The sequence below is a fragment of the Gavialis gangeticus genome, unplaced genomic scaffold, assembly GCF_001723915.1.
Source record: "Gavialis gangeticus isolate Ggan-Ray unplaced genomic scaffold, GavGan_comp1, whole genome shotgun sequence".
NCBI lineage: Eukaryota > Metazoa > Chordata > Crocodylia > Gavialidae > Gavialis > Gavialis gangeticus.
In genome coordinates this window covers 44,944,809-44,970,272 of record NW_017729029.1, presented here as the reverse complement: position 1 = coordinate 44,970,272, position 25,464 = coordinate 44,944,809, and the positions used below count along the sequence as shown (strand labels likewise).

Genomic DNA, 25,464 nt, shown 5'->3' with positions numbered 1-25,464 from the left:
TGTTTGCTGAGGCCATGGCATAGCCAGCTAAGCAGCAGTGCTTCCTGGCACTCCCCTGTCTACATCCATCTCTTCTTGATTGTCTTAATTCTAGATTGTGGGCAGGGACTGTTTTTGTCTCTGTTTGTACAATAGCTGGCACCACAGGGTCCTGATCCATGGATAAAGAACCTAGGCCTACAGGTAATAAATAAGTAGTGATATGATCAGATCACCTGTGATTGTGGTCTCATGATATATCCTGCAATGTCAATAATCCTAAATTCTTTTGGGTGACTTCACCCAACATCAGGATCCTGTTCCAATTCTGCCACAACTGGCTGTATGGACAAATACTTTTAAATTGGTGTCTCCATTTAGTTCTCTGTCCGCCACAGTACCTCCTTCCAGTGGTGGTCGTCTGTTCAAACCTGCCATTTGCCAAGGGTAGGATAGTTTAAGAGATGGGCAGTATTTGAGACTTCAGGTTCCTGGGGGAGGAATAACAGTTTTGTGGTTTATTTTTACCTATCTAGAGCAGGGGGATCTTCAGGACTTTGCTGATGTGGAACAGGGAGAAAGGAGCCTCCAGCTGATGATGTCATGCACCCAGCTGGCTCAGCCGTACCTTCAAGGGAGATTTTTAAGAAGAGAAATTTAAACTTTAAAGCATAAGGAAACAATACGAAGGCAAACCCAAACCATACGTTAGCATTTGCTTTTACTAAGTTAAGAAAAAAGTTTCAAGTTGAAGCATTGCAAACATTTTTTCCTATGGAACATTCCTACCAGGAGCTGCACAGCACCCTGGGGACCCATCTGACTGCAACTGGTGTGTGGAATTTTCATTATAGAAATTATTTGATTGTAGGAAAAGCATTGCAGCCAACGCCTTTTATGCTTCTCTATCGTGCCAATTGCAGAAGCCAGCTGAAATCTATGCAAGGCATAGGAGCTACAGATGTATTGGAAATGTGAAATTGTAAGTCTATCTGTACTAATTTTCTTGTCAGAAGCTGCAGTTACAGGGTGCTGACACCCTTGGAAAATGCATTACATTTAGCAATACCCTTGGAAAATACATTACATTTAGTGCACAGACCTGCTTAACAGGCAGCCAAAATCTGTGGCCCCCATGAGGCCCAGATTCAGCAAAGCAGGTGCTTGATGATGTTAGCATTTAGAAGCCCTGTGGGCTACTCAACATAAGAATCACCACGTCAGATCAAAACAAAGGTTAATTAGCCCAATGTCCTGTCTCCAGCAGTGGCAGGTATTGGATGCTTAAGAGGAAATATATGAGAAACAGGACATGTGGTGGTCCATGCCCTGTGATAACATCCCAGTCACCAGCATATTGGTGCTTAAATACTCTTCTGGATCTAAACCCAGCAAGTATCCATTAGCCAGTATTGATTAATAAGTGTGACAATTTTCCTTGAAGACAATGCATTTCATGCAAAAGATTATGTTGTGGGGAAAAAAAAAATTAGGAGCCCTTTTCAAAGAGAAGCTCAAGAAATTCTTGGTAGACTTCCTGCGTGAACAGTAAGATCGCAGCACAGGCTCCTAGGATGGATTTGATCACTTTCCTTCATCCTTTTGCAGTAGGAATCTGTTGATTCTAATAATCTACTGGATCCTTAAGAAGAAGACTGACACAAGGAAAAGTTAATGCATGTTAGAATCAATGCATTGATTCATCTCACCTGCCTTATCACACCCTATGGCCACCTCCTGCGCCCTGTAAAATCCATGGCAAAATTTACCTTGGTCACTGCGAGGTCAGGACTGGCCTTCCACTTTACTTGGAGAATATTCTCAACTCCTATAAGCTGAGTGTTTGTTCAAAATTTTGGAGATGAAAAGCAGCAGGTAAGTGCTAACATCATCTGCCTGTAAAATGACTTGTGTTCAACATCCAGTGAATCAAGAAGGGGGAACAGAGGCCACAGGCAGAATCATCTGTGGCTGACTCTGCAAAGCAGTCCTATCTATTCAGTTAGTCAGCCCCATTAACTTAGTGCCAAATGGAAATGCCTCCTTGGGTCTTCTGCTCTTTGGAAGGTAGCCTGCCTATGCCTGCAGACTGGGCATCAGAAGCTTTGAAGTCCTGCTTCCCTGGAATCCCCCCCGCAAGATGCTAGCTTCAGTTGCCTTTGCAAACGGGTTACAAGGTCAAGCTTTGGCTTCTTTTTTTTAAATAAGGGAAAGGTAAAGGGCACACTTGGGACACTTACCATAAATGGCATTGCCTCGGATTCTGACATAGCCACCAAGGATTAGAAGTTTCAGGGGTGACTCAGAGGGAAAAGTAAATAAACATTTTTGTTCCAAACGCTGGATTAAATTCCTTCACGTTTAGATCATTCAGGTAAAGCTCGTTTAATCTTTTCATTGCAACGTGAAGTCTGCTGTCTGCGTTGGTTGTTGCATCGCCTACGTGGAGCTGCAAGTATGGAAATGTCTGAGATGGCTCAGTGCAGCTGTGAAGAACTGGCAAGGTCACCAGGAAGGGAAAGTAATAGCAGGTGAGAACTGGGAGCATCAGCTAGAGTTTGGTTAACAGCATAACACATACAAAGAGCTGATCAATGATCATCCTCACTTAATTTAAGCTATGAGCCGTATCATGACTCAGACCTAAAGAGGTTGTGTTTTAGCTAGCTACTCTGAAAGCAGCAAAGCAGAACTAAGCAGCAAAATACTGTAATTTCATGTTGTAAGCAAAACATTTTAAAGCAAGAGCTCCACTTTGGAGCTTTGAGTGGGCTGTTATCTTAAAACTCATTGGCTATTTGTTCTTCAAGTACAAGTCTATTCTTGGAAGTGACTACATAAAAATTAGACCTTTCCACTCAACAGATTTGCTTCTCATGTTCAGTGAAAATCACATTGGTTGACTTCAGTGGCAAAAAAAATTAACCAGACTACTCTACTCCTATCAGCCCACAACTAGGGAACAAGAGGGGGCGTGAGATTCTTGGGCCTCATCTCCAGAACTCCTCACCATGCTCTAATCATCCAATGAGGACACTGACTCTGCACAGGTGGCATCAAGGACCTGACTGGGAGACACTGGGCTAATTTGCATTGCAACCCTTTTATCAGGGATAGGGGCATGTGAGAACTAGCACCTAAATCTAGTTTGATAGTCAGAAATCAGAGTTGCAGGTCTAGCAAGTAGAATCAACTTGTAGGCCCCAATTCAGTAAGACTGTTTCTGTTCAGCAGTGGTTACAGATGTGCTCGTGTTGGGCTGAATCAGGGCCTTCGCTTGAAAGCTTAGCACGTTACTCTGGCATGAAGGGACAATTCCATAATGGTATTTTCTCTGAGCGCCCTTCCAGGTAGAATAGCACTTTCCAGCTCTGACTTAAGAAAGCAAAGAAGGTAAATATGTGCTTATATAACCTATGTGCTAAGGACAACTGAACATAAACATGTATCAAACGTGAACTGGGGCCTGTTAGCTGTAGCAATGAAGCCTGCTTGGAAAGGAGCTGACAGCTTTTTAAGAAGGTAATGCCAGATAGTAGTTAACCTCCAAGCAATGCCCTTTGCCACCACTGTTGCTATTATAAAGTAATGGTTTATTTTAAAACTATTGTTCTGATTCTTGCTTTGTTTCTTCTTTGGTTCTCTCTGAGATGCCACGTTTGACAGTTTTTACAGCATTAATACTGGTTTGATTTGATAGCCACGGTGGTTATTCAGTGTGTTTTCTCACTGTTATATTTAGTTTTAGAATAGATCTTTGGTCCTCATTCAGTTGCTTACCTGTGTTTCTGAAAAAACAATGTAAGTACACATGACACATGCAATCAGAACTGTTCTGAGCTACCTTCAGCTAGTTGCTAGCAGTGCAGCATTCATCTGTAAAGTACTTTGAAGTTCAATGCAACGTATTATATAGAGGCTACAAAGGAAAGGTGGTGAAGTTGTTCTGAACATGTTGTAATTGTCCATCTCCTTAATGTCCAGTACAAATAAGAAAGACAGCTCTTTGTGCCACGCACTGCCTGACTTCTCTGGGGACTAAATCTTGCAGGGGACTATTTTATTCTGACTACAATAATACAATTAAGTGAAGTCTGGATTTACTGCTCCTTGTGGATATTGTGGTTGCACATAAGTTGATGTCAGTTCTGCCATTTACATTAATGGAGGCCAGGATTTTGCTTTCCAGTTGCTGGCTCCAGTACAAAATGCCCCAGAAAAACTTTCTGATGACTTAATCATGACCTGACAAAGTGTTACTCTTGTCCACTAGCCCTGGGTTTAAGAGATGTCTTTCTCTTCGGATAACTATTTCTGGCCTTCTGGTGGTCTTCACCTCAACAGAAAACACTGTACCATTACTTGTCATGGTAGTCAAACAAAAGAACACATTAGCGAGAAATCTACAATATAAAGACAATTTTATTGCCAATAAGCTCTTAAAAACTCATTATGTTCCTGTTTCAGTAGGACCTTACTCTTTCTGATGAAAATCTGGTCATAACATCTCTCATTAAAAATAAAATTATTTTGAAATAAATAAATATATAAAATAAATATCATATACATTTTATAAATAGTTTTGTCCTTATGCACAGTATCCATGCTTACATCTTAGTAATGTTCCCCACCCCCATTTCCAACCCCAACAGCAGGAAAAAAACCACACATCAGGACCAGTCCATTATTATCCCCATAGCAAACCCCAAGGCCACTTGAGCAGGGTACCATTTGAAGGCCATTTTCTTAATAGGTCACCGACCGTTCCAAGCTTATCAGCAGCATCTGTATCAGTTCTGTGGTCTTTTTCTTTCTTGTGATCAAGTTTGTTTGCTGGTTTTCAATCATCCCTTATATTTGAATATTTCACCTGTTTTTGTAGCCATCAGGTAAAGAAAGTGAATGAAAATGAAAGATTATATGCGGGATTCCCTCCCCATTCCCTACCCCCACCCCCAGAAATAACCCAGCTTTGATATACACTTTAAACAATGAGGAATGGCAGTGTTGAATTCAATGTAAGTGCTTTTCTATGTTATCTAACTTTATAGGAATGATGGAATGACTATTAATATAGTGCTCCAGGAAAAAGCTTGGGAACCCAAGTATGTACAGACTGGGCAGCTGCAGGAAACATCACCTATAATGGAAGAGGTCTCTGTACATTGCAGGTATTTTAGTAGGGTCCACAGGTCTTGGTAAAAAATGAGTGAATTTCTGATGTCTCTTAGTCCTATATCCTTCACGGGGTGAGCCGTCCTTGTTCAAAGCTACATAATAATGTCTCTCAGAATCAGGATGCTTATACAGGGTCGAGGCGTATGTGTTGTACCAGTTCTCTTCAAACTGCTCTCGGAAAACGCACTCCCTTGTCAGTTTCTTCTGTGTTGGGGATTGGGGAATAGGTGGGAAGGGAGAAAAAAGATACACGCATAAAAATACAGAAAATACATGAAAAAATACATTCATGAAAAGATACAAGTATGAAAATCAAATTGGTATTTCTTCTTAAATTCCACTTCTTCCCCTTTCTTCCTTCTCAAATTCTGCAACTGTCTGGCCTCCTAACTTTGGCTCCCTCCAACAATAGTCACTGTCCACTGCCACGTGCAGCCTCATAACATGCTTCATTTCCCATTAGTTAATTCTAGAGATGGGTCCAAAGTGATAAAAGCCCATATCCAAGCACTGCTTTGAGGGGCTGTTACAAAGACCTGTGGAAAGCACCATTTGCTGATTGCTAGAAGCACAGGACCTGTTCTGTGTATATAACATAAGGTATGAGTTCCTCTGTTTCACCAGATTTCAAAAAGAGAAAAGGGAATGGTTCGTCTGATTGATTCAAATAGCAGTAAACTGCACTTTGAAATTTCAGGGCACACAATAATATACAATATAATAATAATAATAATAATAATGAAAACAATAGATAACCTGTAATCTTCTGAAAAAAAAACAGATTGCTGTGGTCTATGACCATGGCCATAATGAAACAAGGCCTTAATGCTTAGTAGCTACAGACAGGATACCAATCCATGAAAATTTCTGCCAGAGACTGGCCCAGATCCAGATCTGTGGTGCGACTGGTGGCAGCCTGGGAAAAATCATTGCAGTGTACAAGGATTTTTGGGTGACAGAGTTGGAACTACTGGGATCTCTCTGTCCTACTGAACCTGGCCAGCCAGAGCTACTAACAACAGGCATTTAAGAACCTGCAGGCTGTGTTCAGTTATGCTGGAGTCCAACAATCAACAAAATAAAAACAAGAACATTGATGTGTCCCACAGATAACTGCATCTCCACTGTGGACACTTGTAATGGGTTTAGGAATTCCTGGTGATGAAAGGCATTCGTTAAATGTAAGCTATTACAGTATTATAGGCACTGTGAGGTCTGAGGTTTCCAAACAGCATCATAGTGGGCACATCTACATAAGATGTTTAGAATTGACTAATTAGCTCTGTAGTAAAGTTTCCGTGTCTACATGTGCAAACCTATTAGGTTGCAGTAAACTAAAAAACACCCCTGTAGGTTAGTACTTGTAAATACAAGTACTATCCTGGAATGGCGTTACTTAGTGCACAGCAATGGGCTTGTAGACACTGACAGGGCTGGCTGGGGCATGAAGGTGCTTCAGTGCAGGGGCTGCCTGCCAGCTAGCCCCATACTGAAGCACTTTTGTGGCTCAGTCAGCCCCTCTGCAGCACGCTGAGCCAGGTTGGAGCAGCCCCAAGCTGGTAGGCTGGCCCCTAGGTCCCCTGCCAGCTGGGATGCTTCAACCTGGCCCAACATACTACAGTCCCAGGCACACGTGTAAACACGGTGCCTGGGAGCAATAAACTCCAGTGCGATATGTGCTAGAGTTTTTTGCTTCATGTTAATTGCATGTGTAGATGCACCCCATATCTCTCACATGTGACTTAGTGACTAGAGGTGAGAGTGAGCCCTGGCAATCTAGGCTTCTGTTTCCAGATGTATAGTAAAGAATGATCATTTTAAGTCCATTTTAGACATGATTAAGTAAATGATTAAACTGGCACAAGGTACCTCTACTTTTCTATCTGTAAAGTGGTACAGTGTTCAATGATGCCCCCAGAAAAGTTCAGCACCAGGGTAAGTTAAGACAGACATCCTTCCTACCTGACTGCACATACTCCTTGACAAGGCTGTCTTCAGTGTTGTTTCTGTATTTTAAGGATATTATTAAGTAATATAGCCCTGTCATGGCTTCCTTCTAAAGGAAAGCTAGTATGTTTTATATGAAAGCCATTTGACCCATAAACAAAAATAAACCAAACTGGGGCGCCTGGCATGCTGAGACCCAGGGCCAAAATTCCTAATCATCCCCCATTTCTGTACTTTATCCAGCGGTGTTTTGAAACTTGACATTTGTCATGCGCTTTGAATGCCTGGCTGATTCCTGCTAGACAATTCTTTATTTGAATTGTGACGATGCCTGAAAGCCCTAATGGTAGGATAGGATTCTGTTGCCAGGTGTTGTACACACAGAACAGAAAGATGGCTCCTGCCCCAAAGAGCTTAAAGTTTTCAGCATGATCACAATGTAAGAAGTCTGTTAAGAGTGGAAGGGTTAACTGTAGCTACGACTGTGCCAACATTTTTGTTAGAACCCTCATTTGTCTGAAAAGTGATACTTTGCTTCTCTATGTTGTTGGAAGCCCCCATCCAGAGTTTTTTCCTAAGTAGTATAAATTGAATCATGTAATTTGATGATTTGATAATTTGATGTAATTTTTTACTGTTTTTTTTCAAGTGCAGTTAATTATTTTTCTTCAGTAATTTAAAGAGAACAAATGAACTTTTCCTTAGATAAATATTCTTTAAAAAATGGATCATGATCACGGTTCATATGACTGGTACATCATTATTGATGGGTTTGCTTTATGCAAATGTTACTCCTTTTCCATGCTGTTCCTTTTACATGAAGTGAACAATGCAGAAAGCTGACAGAGTTGTGTGAATAGCAGTATGTTTTGAACTGGAAAAGGACAACTGGGTTCTGCCTGACAAAGGATGTGCCATTGACTCTGCCAATTTAGAAATGCACAACATGGTTTAAATGGAGAGAGAGAACCTGAAATATTGAGAGAGTAAATAGTTATGTTCCTTGGGTTTCTTATATTTTCAAATTTTATGCAAAAATGGCACACACAAAAATAATAGCTTTACTAGGAGCAACAGCCTTAAGCTGTAGCAGTGGAAATTTAAGTTGGAGATAAGGAAGAAATTACCTAGAGAGCACCCCACTTTAACTTCTGCTCCACCTGGCAACAGCAGTGGCAGTCCTATTCCAGGCAGCTGAGAAAGTCCTTACTCCATAGGTGTTAATGACCATCCATCCTTTTTAATGGTCTTGATATTCCACTAATCAGGCTAACCTTTCTCCTGGCAATTTTGCTGTCTGGTAGCTATTCCTGCTTTCTCTTCTATTTCACAGCCTTGCAGCCTGTTCATACTCTTTTCAAAATCACAGATCTACTCTTGGAGTGCCTGCACGAGTGCAGCTCCTGCTCTGACATGCTGTAATTACAGCAGATTAATCAAGTCTGCTGAAGTGCAGTAATTACTGTGCTCCAGCAGCCTCCTGTGTGTCATGTACGAGTGTCCCTGTGCTTCAAAATGGTGATGGGGCACCCCTACTGCCACTTTGAAGCATGGGGTGCCGATACACAAGACACTACAGCACCTTAATTAGAGTGGCTCTTAGAGCTCACCCCCGGAGCACGTGTAAAAATGCCCATAGAGACCAGTCTTAAGCAGCAGCTAGGGTTTCAGATTTTGCTTAAGCGAGAAAGGGAGGGTATGTAAGCCTTGTTCCTGCTCTACACAGCCATAACTCTGCAAAAAAATCTTTTTTCTTCCTTCTGTCTTCTCAAAAACAAGGTGCTTGTCTTATTTGGGGGTTTGTAGTATATGAGCAAATATGCTATTAAAAAGGTATATGTTATCCTCCTTGATTGGAAAGAAAAGCCTGATATATGATCTAAGTATACTCAGAAGACTCAGAAAACCAAAAAGAGAGAGAGAGAGAGAGAAACACCAATTCTTTTTAGCTTTTAAAAATATTTAAGTCCTGACTCCTGATTTTTGAATACATGGGGCTGGTGATATGACTGTTTTTGCTACTGCTGTTTCATCTTTTTCAGGTATCTGACCAGTATGAGGGATAATTGCAAATGCAGTGATATGTGATGGCAGAAAATAACACAATCATTTTGTATGGAAATCAATTCTGTGTCTGACTAATATGATATTGGCATTTCTGTCGCATGACATAAAGGCAGTCCAAATGTGATTTGCTGGATTGTGAAACTGTTGCCTTACAACAGCAACGACTGGGCTCCCAGAGCAGGAAATAAGTTAAATTCCTAGTTTCAATAGTATAGCTATTAGTTCTGATTCCAAGAGCTGGTAAGCACATGACTCACACCAAATTTAATAGGCATTGTAACTGTACAACTCTTCTGGGTTAAAACCTTACTTTCTGAAATAAAATCTGATTTTTCCACTGTTCTTTACCATGTCTGTCATTTAAATGAAATGGAAATATATGTAAAAGCTGAGTGACCAGAATGCACATTTAGGTCCCCTTTAGTTATGGTGCTTAAACTTTCTAACCAATTTTTTTTTGAGTACATACATGAAAATGTACTCACTTCAATGTGGTTTCAATGAGTCTCCCTAGGCATTAAGCCTGAAGGGTTCTGCATGTGTGCTACTTGTTTTTTCCAGCAGGTATAATGCTATGTTGATTTTTTTTTTTAACTGTCTTTCTAATCCACAAACATACAGTGCATAAATTCAGAGAGAAAAGTACCTTGTTTTTTGGCCTGCACTATGCACATGTAATGAAATACATTGCCACGCTATCCTTACTTATGCTGATAGGCATACAAAAATCCAGCCATCTAATGTAGGGTAGGTTGTAGGACAGTTAGAGTGAGTTGATAATTATTCATGAGTAGCTTATGAAAGGAAAAACAACCCAAGTTTCCAATAATTTAGAGCCATGGAGACTGCTTGATGTGTGTTCTGATTATTGCTGCTCTTGTCTTCTCTTTTTTTATTTGCTACCTTGCTTGGTGCACCTCTCTTTCAAATTTCCATTTTGAACACTTTATAATGTAAGTACGCCTTGTTACAAGTTTGTATGGGTGGTTACCAAAGTGTAGCCCCAAGCCTGACTGAGCAGTACAATGATCTATTTAACAATTATTTTACAATTAATTTAGGAACAATAATTAATTATGTGAAGGATTGTGACCTTGGTACTCAAAGCTAAGGCTTGAGTACCAACATTTTATAACCATATTGTCTACATTGCACCCATCTCATATATTTAAATGTGTATTTAACAGTCTATTGGGCAGTTTATATATATGAGAATTATTTTTTTTATTATGAAACCATTATTGCCCTTTTGTGTGTGTGTGTTTAGCTAGGCCACCTTAATGTTGTGCACGTGAGGGGCCCTGCATTTAATTTTTGTTTGGGTGGGTTATTTTAAAAAGAAATGTAAGGGAAAGGGTGAAATTGCTTATGCATGTTATCATTTAAATGAACCCACACACACACTGACACTTCACTTCTTGAAGGTCAACAGGATTGGCAGGGGGAAGGAAAAGTTGAAATGCTGTTTTCTTGTTGCTGTTGTTTTTCAGACTAAAGTTCTGTCTGCATGCAAAGTACACCTGTCCAATTTGCAGTGTGATATTAAGCGAACATGGTTAACCCAAAGCCTAAAGAAATGGTAGATATCCTTATTTTGGTTTAAATCAGATGGATTTGGTTGTGGCTTCAAGTGAACATGAGCCGCAAGTGGGTGCATTCAAAGATTTATACTGGGAAACTATGCCAGTGCAGATATGCATGAAGACAAAGCCTGGAGGGCCCAATTAAAGACAGTTGACCATCTGAAGTAAGAGTGAGAGGTAGCAGCAACAGAAAGCCCTTGTCTACATAAAAAGGTGCACTGGGTCAATTGATAGTCCAAAGACTCTGTGGATGCATTTGTTTCGGTTTATCTCGAATCAATTAGGAATTGGTTTAAGTTAAACCAAAAGAAGACACTTTTAAACCAAAGGAAGAAGGGGAAACTAGCCTTATTCAAGTTCATGGGAGATTTGCCATGTTTCCCCATGTAGACATAGTTTAATTTTGATGGATTGGGCTGTGTGTGTTTCAGTAGATGTTTGTAGTTGCATTAAGGGATGCTTCATTTGCAGAGCTGTGATGGATTCTAACCTTTTTTTTGCTACACTTCTTCCAAAAGGCAGAACCACAAGTGAACTACACAGAGCTATTTCAACAACTGTCAATAATAACAGCTGTATACCCATCACACCATCAGTGCTTTCTTTATCTCCCAGATTTGTCTTATTTTGTTTGAATGTAGTTTTTATTTATTCTGCTTTTCTTTGTCAGCTCTCTTTTATTAACATGATAATGGTGGAATCATTGATGAGGCAGAACAATGTGACATCCACAGTACAGCAGAAAGTGTCTGGATGGTAGGGTTGCCAACCCTCCCAGATCGGGTGTGAGTTTACATGAATCAGCATCGAACTCCCAATGACTACTGAAAGTGATCCGGGAGATTTTGCCAGGATGTGAACAGGGTTAATGACATAACGTCATGCTGGCAAAAAAAATCTCCCGGAATATTTTCAGAGTTGGCGACCCTACTTGATGGGCAGTAATGGGCCTGAAGTTTACTACATGAATAGGGGATGACTGGCAGCTCCCACAGTGACCCAGTTGGAGTCTCATATTGCAAGTATCAAAAAACCTTAAACTTACCGACCCATACAGCTCTCCTCTCTCATTCATTCCAAGGTAGAGTCCTGAATCCACCCCACGGATACTAACCAGTCCCACTGCCAGGCTAATGAACTCCAAAATCCCTAGAAGTTAAAAGGAATCCAGATCATTCAGAGAACAAAACTGACACCATGTTCAAGTGATAAAAAGAAACCAGCCTTCCCTCAGTGAACACTTTACAGAGCTTCATGTAGTCCCTATACACCTGATTCTTGCCCAGCTCACCCAAGTGTAACTCAGTGACTAGAACTTCAATAGCCTCAGCAAAGTTTTGTAGCCTTACAAGATTCAGGAGTAATTGTTTTTTATTTGAGAAGTATTGCTAGCTTCCAGTCCTCCTAGAACAGGACAGTTAATGAGTAGATTTTGTATCTGATCCGCTAAATGTTTGTGAGCCTTTTGGAAGCCTCCATTATGATAACTTTAATTATGCATGGAAAGAAAAGTGATTATTGTTCTTGGTGCGCTTCCTAGTTATGGTGAGAGCAGCAGTGCCAACTCTGTCTGTCCAAACACGGTGAGTCAGATCTCCAAAAGTGGCTTGGAAATCATGTGATGCTCTGAAATAAATTTGTGAGGAGCTTTATTCAATATTTCTTTAGTCTGAGGGTAATGAGCTCCCCCCCGCCCCCTCCCCTCCAAAACTAGGTGTGCGGCAGCTCTCAAGAATAAAAAATACAGGTACAAAGGTTGGCTCCTTGGCAGCTCAACAGAGAGACCCCTTCCCTTCCACTGCCTTTCTACTTTTTCCATCTCTGAATGCTGTCACTGTCCTCTGAACACCCTTCCTACGACCCATAAATCTGCCCCCTGCTCTCCCCACTCTTCCTACATCCTGCCATAGGCTCCTCGCAGTCCTCCGTCTAATGGAGCCTGCACGATAGACATTTGCACGGGCCATAGCGTCATCTCGCTGAAAACACTGGATGCGTCAGCCAGCTTTATTAAGGGCCGCTTCCCTGCTACAGGTAGAGAAAATGGTGGCCCTTTTAATGGCATTAGCTCTACTGACAGTAACAGCAGATGGTTGCCATTTTGAATAAGGGAAAAACAGCAGGTTGTCAGCCATTTATTATGAAACCAGTATGAACACCCCGAGACGGGCACAGCGGCAGTAATATTGCAAGTGTAGGCAACACTGACATTAACACAGAGCCCATTTAATCAAAAAATGTAGTGACGTAAAAGCAGGAGAGGCTTTTGGATGCTATCCTGCTCTCCCAGTTCAGAGGTCACAAGCTCTTTTTGGTCTACAGCCCACTGCTTCACTGCGAGAGGTTTTGGCTCTCCACTCCTCCACGCTTCCCTTTAAATGAATGCGGGAGAAATGGCCAAGGCCAGGAGGTGTTTGAACATTTAACGAGGCTCAGAGTCTATTAATACAGCTTCTACGTGTCCAGAGCTGGGTGAAAGCACTTTGCTATCCCGGGCATGTTACCTCACGCAGCCCCTCTCGAATGCACTCCCCGAGGCGCTGCGGGAGGGATGTCTAGCCACCCGACTCCTGCTAACTTTAATGGGAGTCACAAAACCTGAAACTGCTCCCCTTCATCTTGGGATGGTATCGCCTCTCGTAGAGGTGATATCTTTCATATGGCACGGATGTCATAACTAAATATAGGGCAGCTACACCATGACAGCCACCTCTGCCCCCTCGAGCACAGCGCGACCTGTCACTTAGCTCTGCCGTACGCCTGTGTCATGCCGGTTGTAGTGAGGAAGGCTTCGCTCCCCCATACCAGATCTTTTTGTTTTACCTCCCAATCTGTCTCAGCTCTTGTGTTATTCTATCCACATTGATAAAAAAGGACCTTTCTGCCCTTCTGTTATGTGCGCCCACTGTGTTTGCAGTTTCTATCTACTCCAATGTATCCACCCAACCCCCTACCCTGTCAATGGGCCCACAGAAGTTGGGTGCTGTTGTGGGGTGTTCAGGCCTTTTGGAAGCAGGTTCACTTTTTCTACAAGCTGTGAAATACTGACTTCAGAGCCAATATTTAGGCTCCTGGTTTTCCTCTGTTTTTGTTTCTTTGTTTTTACATCTTTGTGGACTGGCACTGGTATTTTGTACAGGTAAACAGTACATCTGCAAATATATTCCAGATTGGGAGAATAAGCTTTTTACTACTGCTCCAGGCACACCTCTGCCCCAACAGTAGGTCAGGTGAATGTATATTTGACTCAACCGTAAAATAGGAAAAATACAACTTTGGGGTTTTTTTTTCCCCCTTAGGTTCTGTGCTTTCTACAAACAGATATGTGAGCAGGATCGAGAAATCATTTGTTTTCTGGAGAGAGAGTTCCTGCCCTATATTTCGTATACTAGCAAGTGTCTAAGGTTGGAGACTGGTGTTCCCTACAGACAATGAGAGGGCATGCAGGGATGCATGAATAACTACAGGTTTCCCTCGCTTTATGCGGGTTCTGTATGTGCAAATTCGCTCTTATGCGATGCCCTTTTTTATACCAAAAATTTGTTATATGTGAGGTAAATTCACTCTTATGCGATAGGTGTGGTGGAAGCCCACAGTCAGCTGCTTTGTGTGGTGCACTGTCAGAGTGACGCACACTAAAATATAATCTCCTGTGTGGATCTGTGCTCCTCGCTCGCTGTCTGCGACACGTGTTTCTGTAGTTTCCATCCCCATTAGGATAGTGCCCTGTGCTTGGTGAGTACCAAAATTGTCTTGTAAAAGTGGTAGAAATGGGTCTGGGGGTCAGTGCAGTCGAGGTCTTGGAACGTGTCCTTATTTGTTACATTGTAAAGTGGGTTCCCTTTATGTGAATTTGAGTTATGTGTCATTTTTCAGGAATGCATGCACAGCATAAAGCGAGGGAAACCTGTAGTTGGTACTCAGCAGTGGGAGAGCGCTTTGAGAATGCCCAGGGGTCACAGTCTTGGCTGTTTTCTGGATTTGGAAAGGTATTCTACTTACTGTCATGTGTGTTATCGGATAAGCAGCATGAACTTGGAGTCAGACCCAGCTTCTGTTTCTGTCTCTGCCATTCATTCATTTTGTAATTTTTGTAGATCAGAGATTATTCTAATTATGTTCCTTTGTGACATGCTTTGGGAGTTTTATGTAGGTGTTAAGTACTGCAATAGCCTACCAGTTTGAATCTCTCTAGCTTGGAGACTTTCTGGCCCCTGGTTCTCATATTACCTGAACACCTCACAATACTTAATGCATTTATCTGCCTCGTGACTTCGGGATGTTCTGTTACACCGATTTCACAGATGGAAAACTGAAGAGCCTGCATAATTTTCTTAAGGTCAGGAAAGGAGCCAATGGCAGCTGTGCGAACTGATTCCCAGGTCTTCACAGTTCCAGGCTAGCTTCCTAAGTACTGAATTGTTTTTCCTCTTTCTGAGTGGCTGAGTAAGCAAATGCTTATTCTACTTGGGTATAGGTGGCTACTGCTATTTTTGTAAGCACTTACATTTCTTCAGGTATGCCCATGGCAATCCCTTCTGACAATGGCACTTGTAAAGTTCCTTCCTCTTTTCTGATCTTTTGAGTGGCACTTACAGAAGTGGACTAAAGACAACTATGTTGAAATAACATTAAGAGTGTAACTTAAACCCACAGAAGTCAGGAGGCAGAGTGAAGGCTGAAAAATGTGGGCGGGCATCCATCCTGTCCTTAACTCACTCCATTTGCTAGACAAAACTGCAGCTTCATGCATGTGATCTCCACCAGCACAGGGAGTGGCCACTGGGGCTAGATCAAGAATTTTCTTTCGAACTGTTGCGGGGTGTTTTTATGGAAGAACGTGCTTTTAGTTTCCAGAACTTGTTTGTTCATTTGTGGCTTGATTATTTATTTTTTTTTCCCTCTTTGAGTCTCTCTTGGTAATATTTTGAGAGATTTCACTAGGGCTCCAGTGAAATGAAGTGAACACCAAAGGACTGAATATTTAACCTCCTCTCTGATGGCCAGAACACATTCACTGTTACATTACTAAATGAATCTTTAAAGAGCATTTCAGCTGGTTGCACCTGTCTCTTCTTACACAACTATATTCATGTGCATAGGAGCAGAAAAAACATCAGTTGTACTAATGTCTGCAAACTTAAAGCTTCAGCTAAAAACCTCAACAACTGTTTAGTAACAGGTGCACTTGAGTGTAAATGTTAAAGCCTTTAGAGGAGCTTTCTTTGCAGATTTCCCTAGCCTCTCAAAGAAACTTTATTAGCAGCTCTGGCTAGGGAGGAATTCAATTTGCTCTCCTCAGCACTCGGATATAAACTCCACTAACTTCTGAAGTCAATGGAGTAACCGTGGTGTAGAACTGGCATAAGCCAGAAAGGAATTGGTTCCTAGTGGCAAGGATATTTCCCTAGTGAGTCTAGCATGATTACATTCACAGAAGGATTTATTTCTGGGGAGCTGATTTCAACATAAGAAACCCCAAACCCTTTCAGATTTTCATATATTATCCCTTTGTCTAGTACAGAAAAGGTTCCTGGCAGACCAACGGGAACAAACACGTGGTTTCAAATACTTCCAGTTTCTCTGTTATGGTTTAGACTGGTCTGTTAAGTTCAGGATGCCATCTGGGAATTTCTCTAGCAAAAGAGCTAGCTTTTTTCTACACATCCTGGGGATCTGACCTGATTCCATTCAAGGAGGAATAAGCTTCAGCCTGTGGAGTATGTGTTTGTGAGGGGTTATCTCATCCCAAACAGAGGAGCTACAATCCTAGTCAGAGAAAAAGGAATAGTTACAATGGTTATTTAAATATTCTATATAAAAATGACACTGTCAACTTAATTTTGAAAGGAAGGATCCCTTGAATCGCACTCTAAGTACTGTCCCTTAGTCCCCAGTGACAAGGACCTCCACGTTACATTGTACATCAACAGCGCTTTGGTCCATTGTTTTGGCGTAAAGAAGACTGTTAATGCCTTGTGTGGATTTAGACTGTTTAACTTTTGGGATGGTTCAGACATGGTCCACCTTTTCCTGAATCCTGGCCAACATTACAAGATAGATAAGTCCAGTTCCACCCCTTATCCCAGCTGCAATTAGATAAATACGGTTACTGTGGTTTCCCAAAGAGTTATCCTTGGGGGAGGTCTAACTTTGCTTATGAGATCAGAGTGCATCTTCCAAGACTGTGAGCCTGATCAAGCTAGCACTGAAAACTCAGGGTTTTCTAAATCTGTCTATAGAGCTGCCAGGAAAACATAAAACAAGGACCCAAAAGAACCCCTTCTGCTACTGTCTAGGTCCTTCACTGTGCCTGTCCACTCTCCCAGAACTGTGTAGTCTGCTTATTTCTGTAATAATTCACTTCTTTCTGGCTCTGCATGCAAAATTCAGGAATGCATTGGTACATGAAATTCTAATGCAAACCATACCAGTTGCATTGGAATTTAAATATTCATGGCTACTGAATGCAGATGGTGAATACCATGTGCCAGTACATTATTACTTGGAGTCTCTGCTGCAGCAAGGCTCAGTCCAACTTGATCTGAACATGAGGATTCCAATCTAATTATTTGGGGCCTTGCCCTGCAATTACAACAAATAACTATTTATTTTACACTGCTTTTGGGAAAACCCTGAAGCAGAAATCTATAATATTTTATATCTGAAGTCTGGAGTACTTTACGTAGCAGGATGCCGACTGCTGAAACACTTATGGAATGCTAACTTCTCAATTTTATTGAACGTACTGTATGATTGGCTCTTAATCTGAACCTTGCAAAACTAATTAAAAGTTTTAGCTCATTTTAATGTGGAGTTTTGAAAATGTATTTCGAGACAACTTTATTTTAAGTTATGAGACATGGAAAAAGGAAAAGCTCTGTCATTAGCAGCTGGTAGCTTCTTTGTATCGCGAAGTGTAAAAAAGAGGCAGTAGAAAAGAACTGGTAGGTGGCAGAGGTAGGTTAAACTAAAGAAACACATGGATACAATGGACTTGATTCCAGCGCCCTTAATATGAGAAATGATCACGTGCTGCGAGATGAAAGGGAAAAGATATGTGTCTTTCGGGATGTAATTAAAGAACACTTGCCCCATGAGCCTATTAGTACCTTACTCTGACCTGCAGGTTATGACTTTCTTGTTGATTTAGGCATGGCTACACTACCTGCACCTGGTGTTTATGCAAGGTACAGTACACAGGATTGTTTTTTAATCATTTCAAAAGCCTTGCCTAAAACAAGAACAACAAAAATGTCTCTAAACTATTACTGCTCAGAGAAAGAATAGTAAGTCCTCCCTAAAAACAATTTTGGTTTTGTCTTTGTTAAAATACAGCACGCTACAGCAAGTCACCAGAACATCTCTTGCAACCTGTTGACTATGCAGCTGAGATCACTGGCTTGGGACCTGTTGATAGCTTACACAGACACCTGCACCAGATGCCAAAGAAGCAGGAGTTTTGCTTAACTCTGTTCAAACTTACTGTACTTGTGTGCCTGTGGCTTGAGATACATTTTTCAAAGATTACATACAGTCTCATTTGAGATTTCTGTAATTGTGTGACACTGATACAGACGCTGAAGTCTTTTCCAGCGTTATCCTGAATGGTAGGTGAATCAGTAGTGTTCTGCCTGCTGCCTTTTCTCTTTTCCTTCTCCTGAGGGTGAACGTCACCTAATTTTTTTTCTCAACCCCCCTTCCTCCCCCCCCCCTCTGGCTTTGCTCCAGCAAACTGATCTGCTTCTGCTTGGGGAGGGACACTTTTCAGGACCAGTCAAGTAAGCAAGAATGCATTTTACCCCCCAAATCTGCAGAGCCAGGAAGACAAGAGCTCCCCACGCTTGGCTGTCTTGTCTTTCTTTTGCCTTCCTCGCTCCTGTGAACTGCAGAGGTTCAAATGGAGCGAGCTGCCTTTTTATTATTATTTATTATTATTCAGGCATGTTTTTGGTGCACCTGCAGAACGACTTAGCACTGGGGAGAATAGGAAATTGAAAATAAAAATGCCCGCATTTCTGGGGAGTGAGCACATTTGTTTAGGATTCTAATTATATCCATCCCAGGGATGATTTATATTAATAGTGTAATTAGTTCTGTATGTGGGACAGGCGGCTGGGCTCTTTGAACAAGTTCATAAAGAAAACAGGCAGCTCCAGAGCCATGGCGTGTATTCAGCAGAGAAAAGACACCTGTTTCTTGGGCTGGGGGGTATCCCCCCTCCCTGGTACTTCTAGGGGAGGAGAAAAGGGGGTTAACCCCTCACTTGCTGGGGGGGGTGAGAAAAAAATCGCAGGGAGGCATTTCCTCGGGTTCAGTGAGGGGTGATAACACTGCAAAGGCAGAGGAATAAGCACGTGGCTTGGAAGTGACCCAAGTGCAGAGGGGTCGGGCGGCGTGCGGGGGTGTCCCAGGGCAGGACAGGACCCGGCACGAGTCGTCCCCTGCCCCCACAGCCGCTTTTTCGCCCCAAGCCGCTGCCTCTGGCGCTGGGTTTCTGCGAGGCGAAGTACCTGTTCCCGGACCTCACCCTGCATCCCGGCCCCGTGATGGGAGCCGGGCAAATGAGCCCCCGAGGGGGCTGCCCGATGCTCCCGGAGCGATGCGCGGGGCTGGCTCGCCTCAGCCGCGCGAGGAGGCGGCCCGCCACACGCAGCCGCGCCAGGACGCGGAGGCAAATGGAGGTGAGCTGCGGCTCCTCGCCCTGCTTTTGTCCGAGCCCCGAGAGCCGCCCCACGCCGCGGAGCCCCCTCCTCCGGCGGCGGCCCGGCCTTACCGAATCGGCTGTGGTCCTGCCGGGTGCCGTGCACCGTGCCGTTGGGGAAGATCTCCAGGTGGAAGCCCGTGCGGCAGTACAGCTGCCGCCGCCTCAGGATGCCTTTCAGGTGGGCAAAGTCCGTGGGAGACCCCCTCTGCAGCCTTCCTTCAATCTGCCCCAGCCTCTCGTTCAAAACACCCGGAGAATCAGCCAGAGGCACATTCCCAAGAGAGGAGGAAAATCCATGCAAATCCAAATCCAGGGAGCCGAGGAAGCCCCCTACCTCAGCCATGGCCATAGCAGGGTGCGTGTCACAGTGCGGGCGAGTGCGAGTGTCTGTGCAAACGGCGGGGCAACAATTGCAGGTCTTTCTGACAAAAGTAAGTGTGTGTGTGTGTGTGTGTGTGTGTGTTGACTTGGAGCTTCACTGCCTTCAAGTAACTTCTCAGCCCCTCAGCGCGTGCGGTGTGAGCGCCTGACCTTGCCTTGATTCACGGCGGAGTTTTCCCTGTGCATTGATCTCCTCTTGCCTTTCATAGCTGGTTATGTCCAGCTATCAGATGCAAACTGCACTTTATATACATACACACTCCCCTTACATTGACATATTGGATATTTAAATGCAAGCCACACCTCACTGGCATCCCCTTTGGCTATTGCTTTTTTTTTTTTTTTTTTTCTTCTCCCCTTCTTCTCCTCTGATCCATTTGGCTTTTTTTTTTTTTTTTCTTCTCCCCTTCTTCTCCTCTGATCCATTGTGTTCTTTTTTTTTTTTTGTTGTTTTTTTTTTGAGGGGGGGGGGGAAAGCTTCACTCCCTCTTTTATTATGAAAAAAAAGGGCAGGAAAAAGCTACACATTGCACTGAGGCATAACAGCTTTTGGCAGGTCCGTGTAAAAGCGGTGATGAAATCCTGGAGCCGGGCGTGCGCAGCCGCGGTGCCCGGGCGGGAGCCCGGCCGGGATCGCCCCGGTCCTCGCAAACCGAGCAGCTTTCACGCGGCCACACAACCAGCTCCCCCGTCCCCGTCTCCTGCTTTCTTTTCCTTCCACGATCAGCCCTTATTTAATCACATGGAAAAGCCTTTCTGTGTTCACAAATCGGTATTTGGGGTGAAGGCTTCATTTCGTGAATCGGGGGTAGAGGACTAGGGGTGCTGGAAGGGGAATCTATTCCAGACACATGTTTTTCTGCAACACTAGACCCATCTGTAAGTCCCCCCCCCCGCCCCTTCTGCACAACAGACGTTGTGGAAAGAAATAGCATGGGAGGAGAAGACTTGAGAAGCATTTTTTCAGCAGAATATGTAAAAACTGAAAGTGATCTTTTTGAAAAATGATCCTGCAGATTTTATGACTTGATTTTTACAAGCCACTTGAGAGGAGAATATATGGAAGGAGTTGCCAAGCCTGTTGTGGGCTTTCTCCCCACCTTTTTCATGTTGGAAACAGGTGTTTCCTAGCTCTCCCTTGCCCTGTGACACTGTATCTGTAACAGCAGCTGCTGGGGGAGCTGCAGACAGACGGAGTTAGGCACGGGGAGACAGGGGGACCAGAAAATGCGTGGAAAAAAAGGGGGGGGGGGAGAGGAGCTTGAACCCTGACTGGATGCAATGAAATGGGCATTTTCTCCCGGATCTCTCCCTGGCCAGCACTCCCAGTCCCCGGCAGGCAGGGGGGCGCTAGAAGGCGCTGTTGCTCACTGTATGGTTGGGAGCGGTGCAGCCGCCCTGCACTTGTCCCGGGTCCCTCTTTGGGGAGGGCAGGGGGGAGCCTCGTGCAGGACAAAGGGAGACCTGGACAGAGCCAGAGGAGGCAGCCGCACATTGAAATCTGCCCCTGGGAACGAAAAAGGGCCATAAGAAACACTATTAGCTGCAGGGAGCTGAAAATGTTGGGTAGTAATTTCGGGTGGGGGGAGAATCCCCACTAATTTATGAGTCAGCTTTCTGGAGGAAAGTATTAACACTTTGCCTTTAGAATCATCAAATCCTAGAAAATTGGGGTTGGAAGGGACCTCAGAAGGTCACATCTAGTCCAACCCCCTGCTCAAAGCAGGACCATCCCCAACTAGATCATCCCAGCCAAAGCGATGTCTAGCAGGGTTTTGAAAACCTCCAAGGATGGAGTTTCTACCACCTCTCTGGGTGACCTGTTCCAGTGCTTCACCGCCCTCCTGGTGAGAAAATTCTTCCTAATATCTAACCTAAACTTCCCTGGCTGCAACTTGAGACCATTGCTCCTTGGTCTGTCATCTGCCACCACTTAAACACCACTTACTCCTCAAAAGAGAGGCCTGAAACCTCACTGGGCATGTCTACGTGTGTGCTTTAATGCACAGTAGCCTATTTTACTATCCATTAATGCATCACATAACAAACCATGCACATTCATTACTGCGTATTCAGGCAGCTTAATGATAATTTCTTTAGTACTTCACATTGGAGGTATTAAATGTAATGTGTATTAGAAAAAGCACCTTAATGTACATGTAGATGCACCCACTCACTTTCTGTGAGGTTAGGGAGATAATATTAACCCATTATGTGATGGGTAAACTGAGGCACAGACAAGTGAAGTAAGTTACTTAAAGATGCACAGCAAAGGGAAAGGAACTCAGTAGCCCTAACTCTCCCTCCTTGGCTCTCTACAACCAGGACAATGCCCCTTTTCTTACATGAAATATAATAGCAACACAGTTAAGTAAAAGAGTATTTCATATGGATGGGAGGTAGAGTGAAGTTTTTTATGAGAGGTATTCTTGGGGTTTTCTCTTTCAATAGTTATAACAGGGACTGGTTGGGGGATAGCTTATTTGGTGCAGGTTGACATCTGAAGACTGAGAAGGATTTTTAAAAATCTGTTTTTTAAAAACAGAAAGATTTAAAAATCTGAAAGATTTTAATAAGTCTGTTACTGAGGAAGTAAAATCTACATACATTTATTCCTTGTTTAGTCGTGTGTCTGTAGTCACAACGAGGAGATGAGCTGGGTGGGGGGTACAGAGTGTCTTAGCGAGGATGATGTTATATTTTATTGGTTTATAATACACCCCTGTGAAGACTCAGATCTTGTAGTATACCTGAAAAGTTAGACTGACTGTACAAGACAAATGTGGCAATAGTCCAAGATGAGATCGAACTGAACAATCATTAAGGACCTAACCCTGCAAATGTTGCTGGATTTATAACTGGGTGTTATGCTGACTGTGAGCAGTCCCATTGCAACCAAAGAGATAGAGTGGATAGCACTGAAGGAAATCTTGGCTCCATTAAATTTAATGGGAGATTCATCACTGACTTTACAAAGGGAGCAGGATTTCATCTTATTTTAGAAGGTAAGGTCGGCGGGGTCATGTCCCAAATGTATTGGGGAGGGGGGGAGAGAGAGGTGGGGAAGCAGAAAGAAGGGCTCCTTCATATTATAGTTGATCCAAATTCCACCAAAGGCAATGGGCATTTTTCCACTGACTTAAGTGGGCTTTGGATCAGGTCCACTATCTTTAAATCCAGTCCACAAAAGGGCTAAAGGAACATTTAGGAAATGACAAAGGGCACCAGGGTTCAGTTACATTACTGTAAAATCCAGGATAAAAATAATATATATAACCCCCGGCCAATCCCTGTGCTTAACTAATGTAAAACAAAAGCAGGGAAATCCCCAGTCCAGGCTGACATTCCTCTTCTAACTCATGATTTTGGCTAGCTTTTGAAGCATCCACAATACAGTACACTAAGGAAAGTACATAAGCCTAGTACATGTTCTATTCAGGCATGATAGGCTGAAGGGAAGGTAACTTTTTCTTGTTCTTCTTTTTCTCTTAAATTGTGTATGTTTGTAAGAGAGTAGAGAGTTGTTTTCTGTACTGTTTAATATATGTGTGTATATACATATACACACATATACATATTTAAATTCACAGGGATGCAGCTGATTCCTTCAAAGGAAGAAAGACACATTTAGCCATCAGTTGTACAGAACACAATTCTGTACTCATTAATTTCTTAAAAGAAGAGAGAAAATTATATACAATTTGTGTCTCAGAATATAATTCATTACAGAATTACAGTGTTCCCCTGTATTATGTTATCGTGCAAGTCGTTCCCTCCAGGTTTATGTTCTGATTAAAGTGTGTATTGTCTACCTGGGGAATCGGAATGATTACAGCCAAACTGCTCTGCCTTTCAATTTATAGAAGAGTGTGCATCAATATTTATACTCAGTCAACCATAATGTACCTTTCAGAGCCATTACCATCTATTGTGGGAGTGTATGTTTAGTCAGGTAGTAAAACTACTAATGACATTTATTTGCAAAATAATTACTGTTCACGAGCACAGCCACAGTTGCTATCTCACCAACTAGTTGTACAATTAAAAGAAGGTTTTGATTCTACAACTGATTCTTGCCGTGACTAAGGCTCTGCCCATTGATAACAAATTGCAGGACTGTGGTCAAATTAATGAATAAGAAATGAATAAAATACTCAAGCCTTGTACTTATACCCACAGCTCAGGGTAGGTCCTTGTGATAAAGAAATCATCAAGCCCCTGATAAAAATGTGTTATGGTAGCTTTGACTGTGTGCAAGAAATCCGATAAATGAGCAAAACAATTCTGAGGAAAAACTAGACTTCAATTTTATTATACAGCAGAAATACTTTTGATTTCCTGGCATGTCCCATCCCAGAATGTCAAAATGCTTTACAAATGTTCATGCGTTAAGGCTCTCAGCCTCCTTTTGTGAGATAATGAAAGAATAGGTTTTCTGAATGGGGGAGCTTTTGGTTGACTTTTATTACCTTTTATTGCAGCAAATTGCATCATTATTATGTCCTGCTATTTGCAGCCCAGCAGTCATAGACCTGCACATGAATGTGCTAGGTGCTGTAACCAATGAGTTCTTAGGGTGAGATCTTTTATTGGACCAACTATGTAGCTGGGATAAAGTTAAAAGCTTTCAAATGCAAGACATTCTTCATCAGGTGCTGTATAAATACATAGCAATAACACAGCCTCTGCCCAAGGAATTCTGCTGAAAGGATTTCTTTTGGCATAATCAGCATGAGCTAGAAGAGCAGGATTTGACTCAATATGATTTTTGGTGAGGTTTAGTATCAGTGGCTAAACTCAGATTAAAATCCAAGGCTAATGCTCTCAGCCTAAGGAGCCTACATCTATAATTAGGCTCGCTTTTTTTTCTAAAGTGAACGAATGATGACAGCTTTCACTTAGATACCCAAACTTGAATCTCAAGTCCAGATCCTCAAATGTTTGGGATTTAAAAAAATAAGGAAAGAAAGTACTGATCTGTTGAAATTAATGGAAGTTAGGGAAAAAGATAAGAATGGCCTGCGGCTTGCAAAGTGTGTATAGAAGGCAAGACTCCCAAAGGAGCAAGATGTTTGGTTTTCTTAAGCTTAAAACTTCTCTCTTAATTGTCTAAAGTGGGGGTGGGGGCAGTAAGTCTTGGGAAACCTCCACTTCTCCATACTGTTGTTTAGGAGTACACATCAAAGGTCTTGGTGTGATGGTTGCAGGACTCCATACAAGTGGATTAATCAGGCACCTGACTAGACCTCTTACGGGTACACCATGATCCAGAATATCAATGGTTGCTTACTCTTTGATGCGTCAATTAGACATGATCCTAGCAGGGATGAAATTGTAAGATCAGCAAAGTCAGCCTGTTACTCTGCAGTTCTTTTCTTTTCAAGTCAGGTCTTCCACTTTACTTTTAGGTTTTTATGCAGGCATCTCAAGTGGAAGCTGTTCAGTCTCTTGATGTGCCTAGCATATGTAGTCTGTATTTCTGAACCATAAAGCAGGGATGACAACATGCAAGTCTTGTAGTCGAGTTGCTAATTAAGGCTATTCCTATCCCTAAAGAACTGAATATGTGAGGAGTTAATTTTTTTCTTTAATAGTAAATTAGACCCCCATTCTATGTACACC

General features: G+C 42.6%; 1 protein-coding gene across 1 annotated transcript; it reads right to left on the bottom strand.

Annotated features, from left to right (window-relative positions):
- Nucleotides 1-4,383: 4,383 nt before the first annotated feature.
- Nucleotides 4,384-20,092, bottom strand: FGF16 (fibroblast growth factor 16). Its single transcript, XM_019521504.1, has 3 exons — nucleotides 19,531-20,092; nucleotides 11,800-11,903; nucleotides 4,384-5,361 (listed from the first exon to the last, which is right to left on the bottom strand). The coding sequence occupies exons 1-3, from the start codon at nucleotides 19,808-19,810 to the stop codon at nucleotides 5,116-5,118; spliced, it is 630 nt and encodes a 209-aa protein (XP_019377049.1). The 5' UTR covers nucleotides 19,811-20,092; the 3' UTR covers nucleotides 4,384-5,115.
- Between the last annotated feature and the right edge of the window lie 5,372 nt (nucleotides 20,093-25,464).

What these genes read in the sequence shown, in the direction of transcription:
- FGF16 (XM_019521504.1), bottom strand. Translation starts at nt 19,810, where the DNA reads ATGGCCATGGCTGAGGTAGGGGGCTTCCTCGGCTCCCTGGATTTGGAT. An exon ending in GCAGGACCACAGCCGATTCG is followed by an intron (nt 11,904 to 19,530) that starts GTAAGGCCGGGC and finishes TTTAACTTCTAG; the next exon opens with GGATTTTGGAGTTCATTAGC. An exon ending in GAGGAGAGCTGTATGGGTCG is followed by an intron (nt 5,362 to 11,799) that starts GTAAGTTTAAGG and finishes TCCCCAACACAG; the next exon opens with AAGAAACTGACAAGGGAGTG.